This window comes from Poromitra crassiceps (genome assembly GCF_964638095.1).
Source record: "Poromitra crassiceps genome assembly, chromosome: 2".
In the NCBI taxonomy this organism is placed as follows: domain Eukaryota; kingdom Metazoa; phylum Chordata; class Actinopteri; order Beryciformes; family Melamphaidae; genus Poromitra; species Poromitra crassiceps.
Window position 1 is genome coordinate 92,294,907 of NC_139624.1, and position 24,583 is coordinate 92,319,489.

The 24,583-nt window shown below is 44.2% G+C and overlaps 1 protein-coding gene across 3 annotated transcripts in view; it reads right to left on the reverse strand.

The window, feature by feature from the left end:
* tubb6 (tubulin, beta 6 class V) overlaps window positions 1-24,583 on the reverse strand; it is a gene marked incomplete at both ends in the record, with an annotated part of 52,765 nt that overhangs the window by 5,470 nt on the left and 22,712 nt on the right. Inside the window, 6 exons of one of the 3 annotated variants that reach the window (XM_083657238.1) lie at window positions 640-824; window positions 2,300-2,482; window positions 6,045-6,173; window positions 9,731-9,846; window positions 14,755-14,865; window positions 22,631-22,739. In XM_083657238.1, coding sequence (XP_083513364.1) covers window positions 640-824; window positions 2,300-2,482; window positions 6,045-6,173; window positions 9,731-9,846; window positions 14,755-14,865; window positions 22,631-22,739 — 833 coding nt within the window. Of the gene's footprint in view, window positions 1-639; window positions 825-2,299; window positions 2,483-6,044; window positions 6,174-9,730; window positions 9,847-14,754; window positions 14,924-22,604; window positions 22,740-24,583 lie in introns of all 3 variants that reach the window. The other 2 variants (XM_083657237.1, XM_083657239.1) reach the window with 2 other exon arrangements.

The following is a 24,583-nucleotide window of genomic DNA, read 5'->3' on the forward strand; positions in this document are numbered from 1 at the left end:
ACTATTGATGAAGCTAGAAAAAAGCTATTGCCTAAATTCTATGTTAACCACCCATCCATGGCCAAATGTATACTTTTATTCCAAACATGCAAGCAAAAGTTACTATATAAACTTGGTGCCTTTTTGATTTCTGCATTACCTCTTTTCAAATAATTGTCTCCTTTTTGTTTTTTGTTTTGTTTCCTCTTAAGTTATAAGCTATATGTATATGTATACATTTGTGTTTACACATGTTTTGTATCCCTGCTGTGAACTGTTTAACATGCACAACAATATTGTTTATGTTTCATGTAATGTACTCCACACCACAATTGTGGTCTAGAGTGAAATAAATGATTGATTGATTGATTGATTGATGAAATATTGGTATATCACTCAGGAATGTGAATGGCCCCCCTTGTTAAGTTAATTGAATGAGCATTACTAAATGCATTTGAATATGAAAAATATAAATGTAGGTATAATAATCTGTGATTAGCTGTATATATTTCATCCTTGATCAAATTAGTAGCTATAGTTGGGTAATTGGGAGTGATGGGGTTACAGTAGGCTACTGGTGGAAGTGCATGATCTGACCCTCTGGTGGCGAGGACAGTGAAGGAACCTTAGAAGGAGCATAGATTATTTGGGTGGTCTTACCTGGCGTCAAACATCTGCTGTGTGAGCTCGGGCACGGTGAGGGCGCGGTACTGCTGGCTGCCCCGCGCCGTCAGAGGGGCAAACCCGGGCATGAAGAAGTGGAGACGGGGGAAGGGCACCATGTTGACGGCCAGTTTGCGGAGGTCGGCGTTGAGCTGGCCCGGGAAGCGGAGCGAGGTCGTCACCTGTAACGAGTTAATTGGTCGTGTATATTAGCTTAGCTTAGCTTAGCTTTAGGTTGCTCCTGGATAGCATAGCAGTAGGCTACAGCAACTTATTTTGAAAAGTGCTATATAAATAAAGGTATAATTATTATTATTAGTGGCCGGGCCAGCGAAGCGGCAGGGCCACTTATTGTATTTGCCTGTATTATTATTCTTCTCCCGGGAAGTTCAACTTCCCATCCATGAAAACTAACCAACCTTTGCGCAAAGGTCCAGTCCCATGCTAAACGTCTTTGACGCAAATTTGGCGCCAATATTCCTAACAGCGGCACCACAGCGACCGTCTAAAGTTTCAAACTTTGAAAATTCATAAAAAATCAGGCATACGTGCTACAGCTTTGCAACTTTCACCGAAATGTGGGCCCAAATGAGGAGAAACGTTTGTACAACGCAACCTATGGCCAATTATGAAGTCTAAAGACCGCAAAACTGCAAAAACTGTCAAACTAATTAAACCCTAGTCCTCCCACATTTTTTCTTCAAACGACACCAAACTTCAGCATCTGCATCGTTAGACTGTCCTACACAAAAGTATCAAACAGATTTTCGATTGGTCAAAAATTGAGCCCACAGTGCATCAAAACGTTGAATTCTGCCCCCATGTATAGCCTAATTGCTCTAATTACCTAGGCCAATTAGGTTGTATTTGTGATGTCATCAGTCACTCAAGCAATTGTGATGCCATCAGTGATGTCACTCGAGCAATTGTGATGTCATAATAGCTCAAAGCCTTGAGACTTGCCCGGCCACGACCCATTGCTGCGCAGCAGCTATAATTATTAGCACTTTATTCACCTATACTTGTCAATCATTCAATACCTGGTCTCTCTAGTTTCTCAGTCAAACTTTATTTGACATTAGTTTTCATTGTGAATTAGAAAATGGTCAGGGGGCCACTTCGCAACCTATCGCTGGCCGCATCTGCCCCCCGGGCCACAAGTTGAGTATCACTGGTCTAGGATCTAACTAAATGGCCAAAGTTACAGTGGGCGTTACTGACCCGTACTCACTGTCGGGATGGTCTAGGACTAAATGGCCAAAGTTACAGTGCTGGACATCTTCATATACCTAGTGGAAAAGCCCAGTGTCTTATTCCAGGGATCTCTGCAGTTTTACTCCTACTCGTTTCATGTGATTTTCTGCCACCACAACGTGCGCACAGCTGCAGTGACGTAACCCCATGACGTCCACTCCAAATTGTTCTATAATCTCTCAACATGCATGTAGAGATTCATAGTTTAACACGTGCCAAGTTGTTACTGAAGAGACAAGCTACTTGTCGGGTCGGAAGATAGACTGGGAGTGGCACTGAATCAACCCGTCACTCAAGTGAAGTCTCCGTATAAAACAAGAAGCACCACCCAGTGGATTAATCCGTTACTGCAACCAAACAATGTTCCAAAAGCATAGTAGGCATATTTGAGAATGTCGCACACCCCACTCATGGTGGAAGAGACCAGGTGGTTGAGGTCGCCGTAGGTGGGCGTGGTCAGTTTGAGTGTGCGGAAGCAGATGTCATAGAGCGCCTCGTTGTCGATGCAGTATGTCTGGTCTGTGTTCTCCACCAGCTGGTGGACGGACAGTGTGGCGTTGTACGGTTCCACCACCGTGTCCGATACCTGGAGGGATGAGAAGAAGGAGGGATAAGAAGGATGAGAAGGATGGAAGGGAAGGATGAGGAGAACGAGGGATAGGAAAAGGATGAGGAGAAGGAGGGAAAGGAAAGAAGAGGAGAAGGAGGGAAGGGAAGGATGAGAAGGAGGGACAGGAAAGGATGAGGAGAAGGAGGGATAGGAAGGATGAGGAGATGGAGGGAAGGGAAGGATGAGGAGATGGAGGGAAGAGAAGGATTAGGAGAAGGAGGGATAGGAAGGATGAGGAGAAGGAGGGATGAGAAGGATGAGGAGAAGGAGGGAAAGGAAAGAAGAGGAGAAGGAGGGATGAGAAGGATGAGGAGAAGGAGGGAAAGGAAGGATGAGGTGAAGGAGGGATGAGAAGGATGAGGAGGAGGGATAGGAAGGATGAGGAGAAGGAGGGATGAGAAGGATGAAGAGAAGGAGGGAAGAGAAGGATGAGGAGAAGGAGGGATAGGAAGGATGAGGAGAAGGAGGGATGAGAAGGATGAGGAGAAGGAGGGAAAGGAAGGATGAAGAGAAGGAGGGAAGAGAAGGATGAGGAGAAGGAGGGATAAGAAGGATGAGGAGAAGGAGGGAAGAGAAGGATGAGGAGAAGGAGGGAATGGGAAGGATGAGAAGGAGGGATAAGAAATGTTGTAGTTACACAATTGATTGATTGATTGATTGATTGATTGATTGATTGACATCTTTATTGATAGTGATGACATATATATACAGTACATACACAGACACACCATTATCAAAAGGATAAAAACGCAATAAATCTAGGAGCTTATTTCCATTGCGGTCCTTAAGGTGTCAGTGTGAGATATGAACTGGTGAATGAATGTATGCGTGCGTGTGAGAGTAAGAATATAAGTGCATGTTTTAAGGTGCATGTGTCAGACTATGGGGGATGCGTGGGTGTGTCCACCACGCTGGGGGATGGAGAAAACAAGGGGAGACTAAAAACATAATACACATAAAACCCTAACCAACTAAAAACATAATACACAAGAAGCAAGGGGAAACTAAAAACATAATGCACATAATACACAATAGTGAAAACAATATAAAAGGCCTAATGAAAACAGTCAATAAAATATCGTATTAAACCCAGGATCGGCTGCTCCTGATCCAGCTCTTTACAGAAGCTTTAAAAGACAGCATAGATAAACTAATCTTAATTGTTGTGGGCAAGCTGTTCCACAGCATGGCTGCTGTGTAAAGGAAAGAGCTCTGCCCTATACACCTTTTACACCTAACTGGAACAAAGTCGGTGGAGCTCCCCCTCATGGCGTGGCCGTGCACGTCCCTGGCTTTTCTAAAATAATTTAAGCAGTACCTTGGCACTACATTATTTACTATCCTGTGCACGATGCAAAGTTTAATCTGGTTTACTCTCTCCTCTACTCTGAGCCATTTGAGGCTGTCAAAATGAGACTGTAGAAGGTGAGTCCTGGGATGCAGCTGTAGAATGAGCCTGACTAATTTGTTTTGCACAGTCTGCAATCTTTTTTTCAGTGTCATGGTGGTGCTGATGTAACAGGAGGAGCAGGCATAATCAAAATGACATTGTACCAGGGCTCCTGCTAGAATTTTTAACGCTGCAGTATTTATAAATGAAGCAATTCTAGTGAGAAATGTAACTCTCTGGTTTACCCTGGAGATTACTTTTAGAGCCATTCTCTCTCCTGTTAATTTGCTGTCTAAAACACAGCCCAAGTAGGTGACCTCCTCCTTGGCTGCGACCTCCACGTCACCCACCATTACACCGAACCCAGGGGACCTTCTCAGTCTGATGTTGGAGCCAAAGACTATCGCCTCGGTTTTCCCTAGATGAAGGGATAGTCTTTTGTCCACCAACCAGGAGCTGATCTTTAGGAGCTCTTGGCTGAGGGTTCTCTCAACCGTTTCCTTGTCTTGATGAGAGACAAGGAGGGCAGCATCGTCGGCAAAAATAAACAAATTACAGTCACAAACTGACTTCATGTCATTAACATATAATAAAAATAAAAGGGGACCCAAAATGCTCCCTTGAGGGACCCCACATGTTGGCTGTAATGAAGTGGACATAGTGCCATTCACTTCGACCACTTGCTTACGGCCACCCAGATATGACCTTACCCATCTCAGTGATGTACTGCCAAATGCCATGGCCTTCAATTTAAACAAAAGTATTATGTGGTTCACAGTGTCAAATGCTTTCTGTAAATCTAGTAGGACCATTCCACAATATTTACCATTGTCAACCTCTGTTCTAATTAGATCTGTCAGATAGAGTAGATAGGTGTCTGTGGAGTGAGATGTCCTAAACCCAGACTGAAAATTGTACAGGAGGTTGTTATTTAAAATATATTCATTGATTTGTTCGAATATTATCCTTTCCAACACCTTGGACACTGTGCTCAGGATCGAGACAGTTACGTCTCTAAAATCTACAATTGTATAATTTGAAACCCTCACACAAATAAAACACCTTTGGATATGTTTAGGCAACTAAAGCAACTTATTTAAGGTTTAGGCAACTACAACATGATTAAAGTTAGGGTTTGGGACGTTTTTGGCTGTAGTAGACCAACCTTACTATGTCATAATTGTTGGAGACTCGGCTGTTACATCCTTCTGTTATGAGAGCCTTTTCTTTCCTCGCACATGTGTGGTGTGGTGGCCTGCAAAAACCCTTCACATGGTGAAAATGTGAGATTTTCATTTTTTGATATTTGCATAAAATAGAAACTCTCCCCTATATATAACTCTCTGATTCACTCAGCTCAGCTTTCTCAGATCAAAAGCTATGAGTATTTTAATCTGTTACGCATCTAAAAGCAAAACGTGAGAAAAATGCGTTTAAACATCAACATCCACAACATTCTTCCATTTTATTTTCGACAGTGGCATTCCACCAAAACCATGAAAATAAATATGATCCCTTTTGTTTTATGAAAATAATTATTTGCCATGTTGTACTAGAGATGAAAGTAACCAAATCACTCAAAATACCTGCAAAACACATTTTCTGCCTATTTTGGCCCATTGCCAACAATGTGTAGCAGCGACATGTGAAGGGTTTTCCCAGACCACCTCACATAATCTTGCAATTGTGATCATGAATAGGAACTAATACCTAGTGAGTTCTGGGCCAAGATCTAGTGAAACTATATGGATGTTTCCAGCCTGTGTTGTTGTTCACACGATCTGGTAATTGTCACCCCATTCAATCGTCGTTATCAGCGTCATATCGGCCAGTAGGGCCCTACTGACCTGCTAGTAGGCGCAGAAGGTCGTTATCAGCGACTCGTTATCAGGAGAGGTTTCCGTTTTCGTATTTTAACGCGTTTTGTTGCTTAATTCTAACGCTAAACCTAACCCTCACCCTAACCCTAACCCTCACCCTCACCCTAACCCTAAGTTGTTTTATTTGCCTAAATATAAAGTTGTTTGATAACGGCCATTGAAACCTACTGAAACCTCCTAGCAGGTTTATCAGCGATAGGAATGGGGCTGATGACGAACCTACTGAATCTATGGGTGACAACAGTCAGATCGGGTGTGTTGTTGGTACCTTAGGGGAGGGCATGACGCTGAAGGTGTTCATGATGCGGTCGGGGTACTCCTCTCGGATCTTGCTGATCAGCAGGGTGCCCAGGCCCGAGCCCGTGCCCCCTCCCAGAGAGTGAGTCAGCTGGAAACCCTGCAGACACACAGAGCATGTCAGTTTCTACAGGACATTTCTGTGTTATTACACAGCAGGCAGTGACCCTGCAGACACACAGAGCAAGTCAGTTCTACAGGACATTTCTGTGTTATTACACAGCAGGCAGTGACCCTGCAGACACAGAGCATGTCAGTTTCTACAGGACATCTCAGTGTTATTACACAGCAGGCAGTGACCCTGCAGACACACAGAGCAAGTCAGTTTCTACAGGACATTTCTGTGTTATTACACAGCAGGCAGTGACCCTGCAGACACACAGAGCAAGTCAGTTTCTACAGGACATTTCTGTGTTATTACACAGCAGGCAGTGACCCTGCAGACACACAGAGCAAGTCAGTTTCTACAGGACATTTCTGTGTTATTACACAGCAGGCAGTAACCCTGCAGACACACAGAGCAAGTCAGTTTCTACAGGACATTTCTGTGTTATTACACAGCAGGCAGTAACCCTGCAGACACACAGAGCAAGTCAGTTTCTACAGGACATTTCTGTGTTATTACACAGCAGGCAGTGACCCTGCAGACACACAGAGCAAGTCAGTTTCTACAGGACATTTCTGTGTTATTACACAGCAGGCAGTGACCCTGCAGACACACAGAGCAAGTCAGTTTCTACAGGACATTTCTGTGTTATTACACAGCAGGCAGTAACCCTGCAGACACACAGAGCATGTCAGTTTCTACAGGACATCTCAGTGTTATTACACAGCAGGCAGTGACCCTGCAGACACACAGAGCAAGTCAGTTTCTACAGGACATTTCTGTGTTATTACACAGCAGGCAGTGACCCTGCAGACACACAGAGCAAGTCAGTTTCTACAGGACATTTCTGTGTTATTACACAGCAGGCAGTGACCCTGCAGACACACAGAGCAAGTCAGTTTCTACAGGACATTTCTGTGTTATTACACAGCAGGCAGTAACCCTGCAGACACACAGAGCAAGTCAGTTTCTACAGGACATTTCTGTGTTATTACACAGCAGGCAGTAACCCTGCAGACACACAGAGCAAGTCAGTTTCTACAGGACATTTCTGTGTTATTACACAGCAGGCAGTGACCCTGCAGACACACAGAGCATGTCAGTTTCTACAGGACATCTCAGTGTTATTACACAGCAGGCAGTGACCCTGCAGACACACAGAGCAAGTCAGTTTCTACAGGACATTTCTGTGTTATTACACAGCAGGCAGTGACCCTGCAGACACACAGAGCAAGTCAGTTTCTACAGGACATTTCTGTGTTATTACACAGCAGGCAGTGACCCTGCAGACACACAGAGCAAGTCAGTTTCTACAGGACATTTCTGTGTTATTACACAGCAGGCAGTAACCCTGCAGACACACAGAGCAAGTCAGTTTCTACAGGACATTTCTGTGTTATTACACAGCAGGCAGTAACCCTGCAGACACACAGAGCAAGTCAGTTTCTACAGGACATTTCTGTGTTATTACACAGCAGGCAGTGACCCTGCAGACACACAGAGCATGTCAGTTTCTACAGGACATCTCAGTGTTATTACACAGCAGGCAGTGACCCTGCAGACACACAGAGCAAGTCAGTTTCTACAGGACATTTCTGTGTTATTACACAGCAGGCAGTGACCCTGCAGACACACAGAGCATGTCAGTTTCTACAGGACATCTGTGTTATTACACAGCAGGCAGTAACCCTGCAGACACACAGAGCATGTCAGTTTCTACAGGACATCTCAGTGTTATTACTGTTAGAAAGGTTCCCTGTCAGATGCCTATTCGCGGCAGGATGGGCTGCCAAGGGGCCCAATCCGGGGCCTTCACGATGTAGCACGTGGGAGGATCACGCTATTCCCACCAGTTCCCTTCCGCCCTGAACAGGCGCCCCGACTGACCAGACCGACGGACCAGCTAGTGCAGCAACGGCAGATTTAACTTTGTGCTTACAGCAATTATTGAAATGTTTTGCCATGTCTGCCTTGCCTGGCTCCAGACCTTCAAAGTCCCACCCACTCCACAGAGTTGTGGAGTTGGCTGTTCTTAGTCTGGCATCGTCACATGCAAATGCTTTTTCTCCGGCGGAAAATACATCCGAGCCAATGAGCACCAAGGGCGACAAATGATTAGCCAATCAGCGCCATGGGTGGGACTAAGCCTGTTGCTAACGCTGTTGTCATCGACTGTGTGCCTCCCAGCTCAGACGTATTATTATTTCAGTTTTTCAAATGGAAACAGACAGCCTACCTCTGCTTTGCTACTAAATCTGCTAGTTGTAAAACAAATATATCAACGAGCAACGGATTGTCAAAACGAATTTGACCAATGATGAAAAACGTGACTTGGACATAACAAGCAAGCTATCAATCTATCAATCAACATCTCCCTAGCTATCAACAGCTCCGCTAGGCCAGGCTGCACCAGGACATTTCCTTGGGTGGCTGGCCGGGCAGGGCTTGACTTACCGCGGCTGCCGTAACGTTACTCCCCGCCGAGAGCTTCACACTAATCAATCTAATAATACCGTAATCAAACTAATAATCTCAAGCCACAACTGAACAAAATGTCAAAATGATTAAAGGTCCCATATTATACGGCTGGACGATAATGGCCAGAAAATGTATCACAATATGTTTTCTTTGATCGATGTCGATATTTATCATGATATATATTTATTAATAATAATAATGTTCAATTTACAGTTTTAAGATCAGTATCCTCCTTAGACTCCAAAGAAACCAGAAGGTTAATTATGGTTGTATGCAGTCCTCGCTGAGTCCCCATGATGCCCTCCTGGGTCCAGCGGGCTGCTGCTGGCTAGTTGCAGGGAGGCTAGTGCTTGCATGCTCACGTAAACTCATGCTTTCGTGCCACTCTTTGGTGTGGTACCTTTTGAGATGGTGGAAGAGGTTAGTAGTGTTTCCCGTTCTGCTGAGGATTGGTCGCAGACCTACTTTGCACCTAACGCTGGTCTGTGCTTTGTCAGACAGACAATTGAACTGACTGATAAACTGCCAGTAAACTGATCCAGGGCAGTTTAGAGTACAGCGACCCTCCGTTTCGCTTGGACTCAATGAGCTGATCATTTCCTCATTTAGCGGACTGCTGCCTGTGCGGTCAGGGAGGAGGAGCCGAGATTACATCCTACATCCTCGGTCACTTCCAAGTCGTCTCCTTTTTATTGTGGTCCCGAATCCGTTATTCCATGAAACTGGTGTGTGACAACCAGGGAGCCCAGACAGATTCAAGTCCAGCAGGCAGCAATCTCTCAGGCAAGATTGCTGCCTGTTGCCATGGCCACGCAGAACTGTCGACTGTCGATGACGTTGCATTCAAGTGGACACCTTGGTCTCTAGTGATTGGTTAGGGAACATCGAAGCCCCTCCCCTCATAGAAATCCCCTGAAGTGACTGCAATCTCAGACTAGAAGATGGAAATGAGTGTCCAAGTTGACAATTCAGTCTGAATATCAGGCTTCAGGATATGGGAAACGTCATCTAAATTATATCAAGCATTATCAACTGTTTCTAACTCAACTGAAACTCTAATCTGCATAGTTTACCTGGAGGCAGTCGCAGTGCTCACACTCCTTCCTCACCACATCCAGGACTGAGTCCACTAGCTCCGCCCCCTCTGTGTAGTGACCTTTGGCCCAGTTGTTCCCAGCACCTGTCTGGCCTGCAGACGAGAAGAAGAACACCCATCTGTGAAATCCAATATGACCGACATCCCTGACCCACGCACATATACAGTACAGGAGCACACACACACACACACACACACACACACACACACACGCATACATGTTCTCTGCACAACCTAACAAAGACATACACATGCAAAGTTACATAACATTAATGCCCTCCAACACGCACATGCCATTGGTGAGGGCAGCTAGGGCAGTGGTTCTCAAAGTGGGGTCCGGGGACCCCCAGGGGTCCTTCAGGGGGTTCCAGGGGGGCCCCAGCAAAAAGAAGAATAATGTATTGTCGCTATAATTCCATCATAAGTAACCAAATGACAGAATGTATGACTATTAATCATGGGTTTCATACACTTTCTATAATAAAACATCTGAAAGCAAAAATCTTATCAGATGGGGGACCCTGGGACAAAATTGTGTTGTGTGTGTGTGTGTGCGTGTGTGTGTGTGTGTGTGTGTGTGTGTGTGTGTGAGAGAGAGAGAGACACACACACACACACACACACACACAGAAAACAGATCATAGCCTCTCTGCTTCTTCTCCCAGTGAGACATCAGTTTACGGTTATAACGTTGGCGGCGTTTCAGTCTGACTCCTCCTCATCGTGTCTACACTATGCTGGAAAATATCACTACTGTTCCAATACTGTCCCTTAACCACAGGCAACGATGACCTGCTATAGTCCAAGTCAAGTCTCAAGTCTTTAGTCACAAGTCCAAGTCAAGTCTCTTACGGATGAGCATTCTATCATCTGCTGCATGCCAACCCTGCATAGCTCAAACTAAGGAATTCAAAGCATGTAGGCTACTGTATCATCCTCACTCTATTGCATACATTATCAGCATTGATTAGTTGGCATTATTAGTAGTAGACATTTCCTTCATGTTAACTCATTCTCTGCCAGGGTCATTTCGGTCTGTGTGCTCCCAGTGCCAGGATTTTGAGCATATTTCCTGATCTTCCAGGACCCACAGAATATTCTGTGCTAGGAATAAAATTACCCAACATATCTCACAATAAAGCAGAGACTCTCTTCTTACCCCTTGTAAAAAACTGAAACTCTACCATGTTTCCTTGTTTAGTTACAAGCAGTGGAAGATAGCTTGTTTTCACTAAAAATGCCCTCATTGGGAGAGAAATAGGATAAAAAGAGGTTTTTAGTGAAGGACACCGTTTCAAGCAGAACTCTCTTTTGAGCCTTTTATTTTTTGCCTCAGTGACACATCAGACATATACAGTATTTGTTTTCCCAAATAAATAAATAAAAAATAAAAAATAAGAGAATGTATTTGAGGGAGCTGTGTCGGTCCATCCCGCCCAGTGAGCGGCTACAGAGAGAGAGAGAGAGAGTCTGGCCCCTGGGGTTTCTTGACAGATGAGGCTTGGCCGCAGCCTCCTTGCTACAGTATTGTCAGTAAAATGGAAGAACCTCAGAATAAGTTGGAACCTATTTCGAGACATGGTCTTTCCGAAATAGGTGGTGTAGGACTACACACAGGACTGGGACTAGGACTGGACTGCGCCTCCATCGACTCAGAGTCTGAAAACACAAAATATCAAAGTATGATAAATATGTGCACAAAATCAAATAAATAATTTACTTTTACAGTTGCCATGTGGATTTTTAGCTTAGCTTGATAAAAGCATAAACAAATGGAACGAACCCTTATGTGGTCACACTCACACACTCTCTCTCTCTCTCTCTCTCTCTCTCTCACACACACACACACACACACACACACACACACACACACACACACACACACACACAGGAATAACGAGTGCTGTAACGTTACCTGCTGTCACGTTACCTCTCATAACTAACGTTAGCACAGAAGATCACACAATAGCTACGTTAGTGCTGTAAACTTTGAAATGTTTATGTGACACAGACGGCTGTGTGTGATCATTTCATCTCAAACGCGATACAAAAAATAGGCTACTTTTTACCATCGTCATCGCTCTCTCCAAGTGGCACCCATTTCTCCTCCTCCGATTCATCTGTGTCAGACGGATCAGAACGCTGTGAAGGGGAGCCTTCGTCGCCCTGGCGCTCCGTCGTGGAGCAACAACAAAAACGCTGGCGTCTTCCTCGCCATCGTCGCCATCCGAGAACACTGGGTCGGACTCTGTTTCGACCACAGGCTCCACCCATAAATACTAAACTAGCGGGTTCCTTTTATCAGTTTGACTTGAAACAATGTCACAGGCTGGGAAAGTGTCTGATGTAATGTAAACACCCAAAACATGAAAGTACGTCCGAGTACGTCTTTGGCACAGAACGCCATTGTTAAAAGTACGTCCGGGTACGTCTTTGGCAGAGAATGAGTTAATACACACAAAAATAAAGATTGTTCACAATTCCCAAATCTCAAGTCAAGGCATGAAGTCAGTACAAGTTGTGACTGGCACGGAGCAAAACAGAGCGAGGCACGGAGCAAAACAGAGCGAGGCACGGAGCAAAACAGAGTGCTTTTGGTGTGAATGGCCAGGCTGCTACTCAACGCTTCTGTGACACGCTGCTTCGGAGATGCTTCTGGTGTGTCCCGGCCGTTAGTCTTTGAGGACAAGAATCAAGTCACTGTGTCGGCTAGGTGTCTGTGCACTTTAAGCACCACAAGCCGAGTGCCATCCAGTTCCATCGTATTTGAGAGAAGGCAGACATCTCTACGCCAGATATCTCCAAAACTTAGCAACTCACACCAAAACGATCTAGATGATAAATAGCACTACAGGCAAGGGGGAAAATATGTATTTTTTACTTGGAGAGAACTGTCCCTTTAAGGCAATTTACCTTTTCAATTGTAATCATCATATTATAATCGCATGATTGCACTGACATCACACATTACAGTACTTCATTATTGTAATGCCCAGGCCATGGTGTGGCCTGCTATGTGTGATTGTGTGTGATTATTCCTGAGGAGCTAAACTCAGTGGATTATTAGTATTCTACTGTAGAGAAAGGAGTTATGTTATGTTTATTCCTTGTGTAGTCTCCGTCTTCTCCCCACCTGTTGTCCATGTTCCCTTGTTAGTCTGCCTTAATTCCTCCCACCTGTTGCCTATGTGTCTCGTTAGTCTGCCCCATTACCTGAGTCCCCCACCAATCAGCTCTCCCGTTTTGCCCTCTGTGTTCCTGCCTTCCCCAGCTGTACCTCATGTTTCATTAGTTACCTGTCTATATATTGTCTCAGTCTGTGTGTTGTCCTTGTCGAGTCATTGCCTATCTGTCTCTAATTTGGTATGTATTGTCTACTCTGTCCTAGTGCTCTGAGTTATTTTGGCTTTAGTCTAGCTGTGTGCTAGCCTTGTTTTTGTTCTTTTGTATTTAAAGTTTGAAGTAAACCTTTGATGCTCCTGGAAACCTTGCCTGCTGCTTCTTTGTTCTGCATTTGGGTCCACACACCTCTAAACCTTGACAATTATAAGCAGGGTTTTCTTTACATACATTTTTAGCAAGCAAAAACTTTGACTGACAATCCCCCTCATTAGCCTTTTTCACTAACCACCCATTTTGTGTCTAAAAGTCAGGAAGTAACACAGGTGCAAGCAAAACATTAACGAGGACCCCGGCACTGGATCACCTGGATTGGAAGTAGGAAACCCTCATTAATGTTTTGCTTGCACCTGTTATTTCCTGCCTTTTAGACACAAAAGTGGTGAATTGGATGGTAAGTGAAAAAGGCGAATACAATGTCTCGGGACCTCTCAGGTCCGTCTATGACATTTTCTAAAATTGGAATACCAAAAGTAATATTCAAAAGGAATACCAACAAGCTTGTCTCAGTTTAACCCTCTGACAAAGTTTTTGCCAGATTTAACACATTCACTGCCAGCCGTTTTTTTTTACTGTAGGTAGGTTCTGCCAGAGGGTTTTTTTGAGGATTCTGGCTCATCTTTCAAGACCCGAGGATTCTTTTCTGCTAAGATTTTGTGAACACACAATATCTCAAAATAACTAATAGAATGTGTGCTTTCTCTGTCTAAAAGAGTTAGTTTGTAGAGTTAGTAGTTATGTAAGCATTAGCAGTTGAATACAGCATGGTTTCAGCGTCAGAAAAATTATTCTGAGATAAACGGCTTTTTGTGAAATTCGATAGAACAGTCACTTTAACCATTCATTTTTGGCATCAGTAAGACGTCAGACATCTAAACAATAGTTTTGAACAGTAATTTCCTCCATAACAGCAGGAAACCCCCCTCTGCTTCCAACTCCTCCCTCCGTGTGTGTCTTCTTGGCTGCAGCGGCCGTGTCACAAGCTCGTTGCTGCTGCTGCTCTAACCTCGCGTCACCAGGCTCATTGCTTTGCTGCTGCTGTGCCTGTCTGCGCGGCCGCTCTTTGAGGAAGTCTGGATGGACTCGCTCGTTACTTGGAGTTTTGGTTGAGCGCTTTGATGAAGCTTTTGCGATTCTGGTCATATTTATGCTGCGTGTTTCAAAGTGTGTTCCACCCGTAATCTATTATGCAAATTTGCAATCCCGCACCGCCAGCAATCAGCGCGAAAACGAAAGCGTTTTCGCCATCCATTTTACTGTATGAGAACGGCTTCCTCGCGCTTTTCCCTCCAGTTTTGGCTCGCCTCTTTCTACTGTGGAGAGACATGTCGCCACTCAGTGGGTCGGTAAAATAGATTATACACATTCAATACCTCCAATTCTGGTATAGGAGACGTAAAAGGGTTAGATCAACGTCCCACCGTCAAAAAAAAAAAATCGATTTTTTTTTGACGTCTCAACTCGTCATTGGCAGTGAACCGTTGGATTGTGTTTGACGAGTCAACTCGCCATTGGCAGTGAACGTGTTAAATAGCGATAGATAACGCATAACAGTTTAAAGACCATGACAAAGAAGGTTAGAGCACCATCCAAATGGTTTACCAAAGATGAAGTTGTCCGGTCTGAAGAGTTGTCCAAAAGCTCCTGAGCGAACGCTGTCCATGGTTCCTGGTTCCAGGTCCACCAGCACTGACCGGGGGACGTATTTATGTGCTGCACAAACAAACAGAGAGGGGTAGTTACTTTCTGGTTTAGCCTGCAACACTGAGAACTGTCACAAAATGTTCACTTAAAATGTTAATTACAAATCCAATCCTCACCTTATGCCTACCCCACACTACAGGATTTTCAAATCCTTGAAGATTATAAAAATCTTGAGAGCCCACACACTACAGGACAGAGAGAGCCGATTTTTTAACATTTCAATCTTGGGACACACACACAATCGCGTCTGTTCAAACGCAACCCCACACACTAGAAGATTATGCCGAAGATTCACCTTGGAAGCAGGGCTCGACGTTAACTTTTAAAATGCCTATTCAGTGTGCGCACCGGGTGTAGTAGTAGTAATAATGATAATAATAATAATACATTTGTGTCATTTCGTTTTCTAAACAAATCTTATTTTTTGTTTTTATAATGCATTTGCACTGAAAGGATTTGTTTAACTAATATTTGCGCGGACAGCCGCGTCCATTCGGGGTGTAGGCCTACTGTGCACGGCCAGGCGAAAACCGTCTGCACAGGTGCCTTGTGGAGGGGCTGCTGATTTGACTCACTTTTCCGTGGGGACACTCGCCGATGCGGGAAGCATATGAGACCTAAGCGCTTGTTGTAGGCTACGTGCTTTGCAGTATAGCATTAGTTTTCCGTCCCGTTCAAAGACGCACGGGTATTTCACCTCGATGACAATTTCCTCGTTCTTTGTTTCTGTGCGGGGCTGCGGGCGCGGACGCGGACCAGATTATTTTGCGAAAAACTAATGGAAACGCAGCTACTACTGGCTCTCTGCTCAAGATGCAATCGCCTGTCGGGTTGTAAATATCTAACATGTTAGATATGCCCGATTCACAATCGGGAAGAGGCAGTCTTCCCGATTGTGAATCTTTGAACCCCACACACTACAGGATCATTTGGGAAGATTATCTGCCCGACGCGCGTCAAATCGGGAGCACCCCCGAGAAAATCGGGAGGGGGGAATCTTGGCCATAATCTTGCAAATTATCCTGTAGTGTGGGGTAGGCATTAATTAACCCTAATTTTAACTTCATTGAAGACCCTGTGCTTAATCCCATAACGTTATGCTGTGTTGCATAGATGTTGGAGAATGCAGTGGAATGACTCTTAAAGTCTACACTACACAGCAAAATTCAATTTTCAGCTTTCATGACCTTAAATCAACACACCTGTATGGTTACATTTTGTGAAAAGAGTTGCTGCACACTTGTAGCCTTCTATCTTATTATAATTTGACAAGTGTCTGAGTGAGCAGAACTTTGTCCGGCCACAGCTATGTCGTTTTACTCGCGATCGGACTCGGGACTAGTAATGCAAAAATACATACAGTATATCTTTCTTTAAGCCAATCTTTTGACAGAATAAAGTTCGACTCAGGGTCCAAAATTAACACCCACAAAGTGCCAAATGGGAGTTCATTTTGGGTTTGGCAGATTTAAAAAAAATCGGTCACCCGCCAGCTGCCTGGTAAATAATTTGAAATCACAGCATAGTTCTTATGTGCTTAGACCGGCTGACTATGTGACCCTTGCTGTCCACCGTACCTACTGTACTGTGACGTCAGCGATTCATCTAAACAAATTAAAGCTGTGCTGAATGAAAACAAGCAGGCAGCAGCTACACAATGTCTAGTTATGTGTTTGAGATGTGGCCGGCAACATTCCTGGTGTTAAGCTGGAAAAAAGGTAACATGAAGACGAAAGAGAAAGACATGGAGGTCTGCATTCTTCCGTAAGGTGGCATCTGGAGGACACAGGAGCCCCGATGCTGGCTGAAATGATGGCTGGTAAAAAATATTTTGGGCCAGTACATTTTCTCTGGTTACCTGCAATTGGCAATTGAGATTAAAAAAAAAGTAAATTTTGGACCCTGGATTGACTTGACTTACATTTGACTTGGTAGACTTGAGGACTGTGGGCCTCAGTGTTGAGTGCACTGGCTGGCTCTGAACATGTCATGAGCAGCTTATTCACCACGCCCACTTTTCCTCTCTTCCGGGTTACCCGCAATTGTATTTGTTCTTCCGGTTAACATTATAACGTACTCCGGTTTGCGGAGGGCTGAATCTGTGTGTGTTGCGCAATAGCTACAACCCCTCAGCACTCTGGCTGTAGACCCGAGTTATAAACTGGAAACCGGAGTACATAAACGTTATAAATAGTCACGTTATAAACAACTAACCAATACTGGGGGTCCGTATGGAAAGTGGAAATCGAAATGGTTAAAAGTTAAATCAATTTGGTCATTCAGTGGCATTTTACTGCTATTTAAAGTAACGACAAGTAACAGTTAGCCGCTAACATTAGCGCTTACCCATCAGCGCAGCGTCATTTGACATCAGCACACTCTTCTAAACAGGTCGCATGCCGTATTCCAGTGGGCATTCCCATGCTTTCACATGGACGTGCATCGCTACGACCAGCGTAGTTAAGACCAGAAGTAATAGCCCTGTTGGTGCAGTAGTCCACTCTAAAGACTGGTCTTAACCGACGCAGGAGTTACGACCAGGCATAGTTAAGACCAGTTGGTGCAAGCCAAGCCCCATGTTGGGTGTGGATGCTACAGACACAGTCTTGTGTCTGGATGATGTGTGACCATCTTATGGAGCATTTTGTCTTTCTCCAAAATTAAGAGCACTGTTACTTAGAGCTGGGTATTGGTTAAAATTTCAAGAATCGATTTGATTCTGATTCACAAGGTTGCAAATCGATTAATTTCGATTCGATTCGATTCCGATTCGATCAATTTTCAATATTGATTTGGTTAGTGATACCAAAACGTGGTTTTTGAGCTGTAGGCTACCCTGAATTACATGACTGTCCAGTTATGTAACACAGGGGTTCCCAACCAGCCAAGTAGATACATGGGGAAAAAAAGTTGCAGACCTGTTGTCAATTTTAATGGTTTTAGTTACACATATATTTACTCACCAGGTGGTGACAAAGCGTAAATAACAGCCTTTTCATCTGTCAATAAAGACACTTTCACAATTATGCACAGTGATTTGATTTCAGCCTATATAATTTCTAAAAGTAGATATTAATAATGATCAAACATTTCCATTCATGTAGCCTACAGTATTTATGTTTTTGTTTCAACTACAAACATAATTAAACGTCAACTTGAAACTATGTTTCAACTACCACACACAGCATAATATTTTAGCCTGTTTATAAAAAAATATATATATAATAATAATAATAATTAAAAAAAAAATCGATCTCTGGACATATGAATCGATAATCGAGGATTAAAATGAAAATCGATTAAAAATCGGAGAATCGATTTTTTGAACCCAGCCCTACTGTTACTGAAAATTGCACACCATTGTACTGTAAGATGATGATTTTATGTTGGACTGCTGCTAAACTCAATTGACATTGCACAAGGTTTTTGGTATTCCTCCTGAAAGTGACTTGATTTATTCTACTATTTTATTTTGAATTGCACTATATTCATTTTATTTGAGGACAAGCTCTTGCTTTAATTTTATTTGAGAGATTTTATGTTGGACTGTTAACTCATTGAGTGCCAATGACGACTTTAGTCGTCAATTCGGATAGTAACGTTGAGTGCCAATGACGACTAAAGTCGTCAATTGCGTTTTTTGACGGTGGGACATGGATCAAAGCCAGATCCATCTCCTGTAAAATTTTGGGGCATGTTGAATGTGTATAACCTATTTTACCGACCCATTAGGTGGCGACAGTGCTCTCCAGATTAGAGAAAGGCGAGGAAAAAAGAGAGAAGAAGTCATGGGGAAACGGAAATCGCATCGATATGCATGAAGCATAACGTTAGCTGTGCCTGTGAACAGCAGTCAATCTGCTGCCACAATTAAACCCCTCCGTCTCCGCTGCGATAGCCCCTCCATATGATTTAGTTGCCGACACCAGCGTCTTTCTGAAAAGTTACATTATTCTCAGTTGGGAGCCGGCGACATGCTGTGAAAAAGCGGGGTGCAGCGCACTTTTCAGTGCAGAGCAAACGCAGAGCAAACGCAGCAGAGCCCCAGAGACACTCCCACGGAGGAGGAGGAGGGGGGTGGGGCACGCAGGGCAGCATAGGCTACAACCATTGACAGTAAACACAGACCCAGACAGCAGGCTCGATGCACAGAGACAGGCAAACAAGCTAGAATATCTGATGCCCACCAGCAGTAAATCAAGACCAGCAAGAAGGTGTAGGGTCTGCGCACGCAGGGGCCAGCGCTGCTGGTTGCAGCTAAAAAATATTATTTGGCCAAACAAAATTCCTTTGTTTTCACTGTTTTATTAAAGGAAATTATTTTTGAGGTGTCATTACATCAGAAAATATTACCTTCAGAGTCAGTGATGTGCTTGAAATGCTTAATTTCACAAAAGGCTGAATATCTCAGCTTCTAAATTGAAACGCGTTTTTTTGCTGAAATCAACCTATCTTCTCCGGCTGATAACTAAAGAACGGAAAATGATATCAATAAACTTTTTTTTGCATATGATAGAAGAGAGTCTCATCGTTCTTTGTGCATGTTCGGTGTTTACATAGTAATATCACACAATATTCTGTGGGCCTCGAGAAATCACTGAAAACGCTCTGAAACTCTGGCACTGGGAGCGTCCGTTCTCCAAAAGTGGCTGGCACTCAATGAGTTAACAAGAGAATGAGATGGTTAAATAAAATACTGAAATTGAGAAGTTTTTGGTTATTTATTTGTTTTGGGTAAATGTATTGTTATATAACAATTTATTTATTTTTAAATAATAGTTCGATTAATCGACTAATCGAAAAAATAATCGTTAGATTAATCGATAAGAAAATAATCGTTTGGGACAGCCCTAAAATGCAATCAATCAAGTGATTAAATAAATGAAAGATGACTGACAGCATCTGACTCACTAACATGCACTCTGTTGGCTGTGTGTGCAGGAACGTACCATGTGATTTATTTGAGCTGATTTATTTTTAAAGGAGAACTTACCTCCAAAACACTTTTTTTCAGCTTTTAACCAATATATATGACTTTGGGGGTGATGTGTGAAGAATTCTGGTCAAATTTTCCACATTTGACACCAAACTGTTGCCATTTTACCATTTGTATCATTTTTCAGCAGCATATATGGCATAAGCGCCCTCTATGGGTGGAACACTGCTTTTTTTTGTGCCCTAAAATGAATGGGATATTTGGTACATCCTGACGTCACGGTGGGTTTAGCGCGTGCATCTCGGTGCATCTCCAAAGCCTATACAACTAGGCAAGATGAAAAAACCTCACTCTGAGTTTTCAGTCCACTTGCACCATCACACCATGCACCATCACATGGTGGCACCATGTGATGGTGGTTAGCCCATCGCTGAATGTGTCATTACATTATTAATATCTTACCTGGATAAGCTCAAATGATGATGTTTATATTATCAGTCCGAGTTGGAAGCACTCTCTCCCGGCCAGTCAGGCGGGAGAGAGTCCTATCCTCATGCACAAGCCCCAAGCGGGGGCGCGCGCAGCAGCAGGAGCAGCGCTCCATGCAGTGCTCTGCCTCTCATGGCCGAGGCGGGGGCTTTTGCATGGGATGAGAACAGTCTGACATTTCCGCAAACAAATCTCATCGCAGTTTAGCGCACATGTAAAATATAACGCTATACTACGACGTGACAACGTGACAAAGCTGCTCTAAACACATCGGCTACTATAATATCGTCACTGTGCAATGAAAGCAACGCCAACTTTTCAGGAAATGAAAAGAACCCTGTGCTCTCTGGTGTAACACGGTGCTGGGGGGAATTGCAAAGTAGTATCGGCGGGTTGTCAGAAAGCGTATTAGCCTGGGCAACCCAAAAATCAGACGAGTGTTGAGACCAGAGAGGCTAAAATACTGAACACCACGTTGTCATATTTGACATATGTCTTCATTGTAGACAGTTTATCGCTGAATGTGTCATTACATTATTAATATCTTACCTGAATAAGCTCAAATGCTGTTACAGGATTATCACACCGAGTCTGGAGCACTTTCTGCCGGCCAGGCAGCAGCTCGTAGGCACCTGCCTTTTAGAGCGCGAGCACGAGCTGCTGTGCTCCAGGCAGCGGGGACGCGTGAGCGGAGCTCTTCACATGGAGGTCTGCTGTCACATAAACTGCCCTGCGCTGCAGTAACTTTTAACACATTCACTGCAACCAGTTTTTTTTTTACTGTAGGTAGCTTCTGCCAAGTTTTTTTTTTTAGGATTCTGGCTCATCTTTCAAGAGCCGAGGATTATTTTCTGCTAGTATTTTGTGAACACAAAATATCTCAAAAGAACTAATAGAATGTGTGCTTTCTCTGTCTAAAAGAGTTAGTTTGTAGAGTTAGTAGTTATGTAGGCATTAGCAGTTGAATACAGCATGGTTTCAGCGTCTGAAAATTTAAGCTGAGATAAATGGCTTTTTGTGAAATTCGATAGAACAGTCACTTTAACCATTTATTTTTGGCATCAGTAAGACGTCAGACATCTAAACAATAGTTTTGAACAGTAATTTCCTCCATAACAGCAGGAAACCCCCCTCTCCTTCAAACTCCTCCCTCCGTGTGTGTTCTCCTCTTCCCTCCGTGGCTGCAGCGGGTGTGTGACAAGCGAGTTGCTGTCTGTGCTGCCTGGCTGCCCCTCGTCGGGCGAGTCTGGATGGGCTCGCTCGTTTCTTGGGGTTTCGGTTGAGAGCTTTGATGAAGCTTTTGCGATTCTGGTCTTATTTATGCTGCGTGTTTCAAAGTGTGTTGCACCCATAATCTATTATGCAAATTTGCAATCCCCCACCGCCAGCTCCCTGCGCGAAAGTGAAAGCGTTTTCGCCAATCCATTTTCATGAGAATGGCTTCCTCACGCGGCTGTTTTTTCTTGGCTTTCTCTCGTCTGGAGAGCACTGTCGCCACTTAGTGGGTCGGTAAAATAGATTATACACATTCAATACCTCCCATATTTTTATAGGAGATGTAAAAGGGGTTGATCGACGTCCCACCGTCAAAAAAAAAAAAAAAATTTTTGGACGAGATATCTCGTCCACGGCAGTCAACCGTTGGTTTCTGCTTGACGAGATATCTCGTCCACGGCAGTGAACGTGTTAACAAGAATCACGAAAATCCCATAAACTAAAATTTAAAACGGATTTCATGGCACGGTTTATCGCAAGTTGGACGAGGGAATGACGTGGAGAAATCTCGCATTGTGATTTACATGAGCGTGAGAACGGGGCGTTTGTCGTGACTATTGTGCTGTGCTGCGCTCGCGTCACTAATCTCACGTAGTAGACAAGACGCCACACACACACACATGGGAGAAAAATAATTAAATTTCTAGTTCGCCACTGAATGGCCAAATTGATATACTGTAACTTTCAGCCATTTTGAGCAACGCTGTTTCCATACAGGCCACCAGCGTTGGCTAGTTGTTGATATTTATAAAGATATTGCAGCTCTCAAATAAATTATTTTCGAGGCGGTGGGCAAACTGTAATGGCATCGATTTCCAAAAAAAAATCCTGAGCTGAACACAGCCAAAGAGTATAGTATAGACAAGAGTATATGTCATTTCTTGTTTCTTTCCATAGGTTTTTTCAAATCACCGTTTTGATACATATCTGGGGGGTTAGTCCCCCTTTAAGTGAAAGGGCATCACAAAGCAAGTCATTTGGGGGACGTGTGTCACTCATACTAGTAACTCACTCAAACACACACACACACACACACACACACACACACACACCTTGTGAGTGTGTGGTACTTACAAGACGCCTCGTTGTAGTACACGTTGACACGGTCCAGCTGGAGAGATGAATCACCAACATAGTTCCCTGCAGGGTCGATGCCGTGTTCGTCACTGATCACCTCCCAAAACTGACCAATCACAGCAGGAGAGGAAGAGACAGTTAAAACGGAGACAGTTTATTCAGAGCTAACGGCCCAAGCAGGGGAAACATGTGTAACCAATAACATTCCACCTGGGTGGAATGAGAGCACAGTGCATGGTAACGTATTGGTGGGAATTTCATCATTTTAGGGGCAAGGCCATTTGGCCTTCGACGTCACAGTTTTTTGGGGGGGCACAAGGCCACATGCCAGGTCACAAAGTGGCACCTGTCTGTCTGTCCAAAAAACATTGTGAGATGTGTGATGATTTTGGTCAGTAATGATGTCACTGATGATGTCACAATGTCTATGACATCATCAGTGATGTCACTGGAGCACTCGATGTCATCATTGATGGTCACTCGAGCAATTGTGATGTCACTGATGATTTTTGCAGTAATGTTACTGATGATGTCACAATGTCTATGACATCAGTGATGACACTCGAGCACTCAGTGTCATAAGTGATGGTCACTCAAGCAATTGTGATGTCACTGATGATGTCACAATGTCTGACATCATCAGTGATGTCACTCGAGCAACTGTGACATCATCATGTCTATGACATCAGTGATGTCACTCGATGTCATCAGTGATGGTCACATCACCTATGCTCTGTCACTTCCTGCTTCATTCTGATGAAGGCATCTACCTTTCTCTTATGGCTCATTTCCACCGCAGGTAGTAGCGCGATCCCGCTCCGCTCGACTCGATAAATTGTCTCATCCCACCGGTTTAAACGGTCCCAGCCCGGGTTGTATTGGGGTCGAGTCGTGCTACTTTTCGTACCTGCTTCGTCGAGGTTCTATTCTGTGAACCCGGGTTCATACGTGAAAACATTGTAGACGACTGATTGGCCAGGCAGAATCGTGTTTACTCTATCTACTGACTGTCAATGCGCTGTATACCAGTATTACCTTCTCTTCTGTTATGTTATTTCCATCAGTCTTTGTGTTGCTGCCTTCGCCTCCGGTGAAATAAAGTCGTGACGGTGGTTTCAATTGTTTTCAGAGTGAAAAAAGTCCGCTGCTCAGCAAGCTCCTGTAGTTAGTTGAGCTGCAGCGCTCCGCTAGGCCGCAGCGGGTGTTTGGTGAAGCCGCGGTCTTGCCTGGTGAGAGGCCACGGGGTACAGGGCAGGCTTCACTCTGTTGCGCCTCTTTCGTCCGCGCGCATGCCTGAGTTTGACTAACTACAAAGTGATATCCATTCTCCTGGCCGATTGTCACATTCGCCCATGTACACTGTAGGTCATTTAGAGGCACCAGTATTTCATAAACAGTTTAAAAGTTCTGTGGATGGATTTACTTGTAACGTTATGTTATAGCCTACTTCGGCTATAAGCGAAGGACAGATATGCGGGGGCGGGGGTGGGTGGGGGCAGATGATCCGCGGTGGAAGCAAAACGTCCATCGAGCCGAAACGATTAGAGCCGAGTGGGGACGAGCTGTGCAGGGCTGTTAAATGTGGTGGAATTGAGCCATTAGTCTCAAAGCCAGACCCGTGAGAGTTCTGGGTTCTGGGTTATGGATTATGGCCAGTCATATGCCAGTGATGGCTTCAGTCCTCTCCAATCAGTAACGACTTTGCGATCAGACAACACGGGAGGTGCAGCCCATTTTTCGAACCGCTCTCTCATCGGTGCTACGACCTGTCACTCATTCAATTTCAACCCGCCTTCAAAACCAGCAGTGGCTGTGAACTGGCACAGACTCACGTATGTAGTATGCGGAGCGCAGCGATTCAACGTAATATTTGAGTCTCGGGAGAGACCACCTTTCTCTCTGCGGGCGAAGCCGCGCTGTGGCCGAGCTGCATATGCGAGCCTGTGCAGC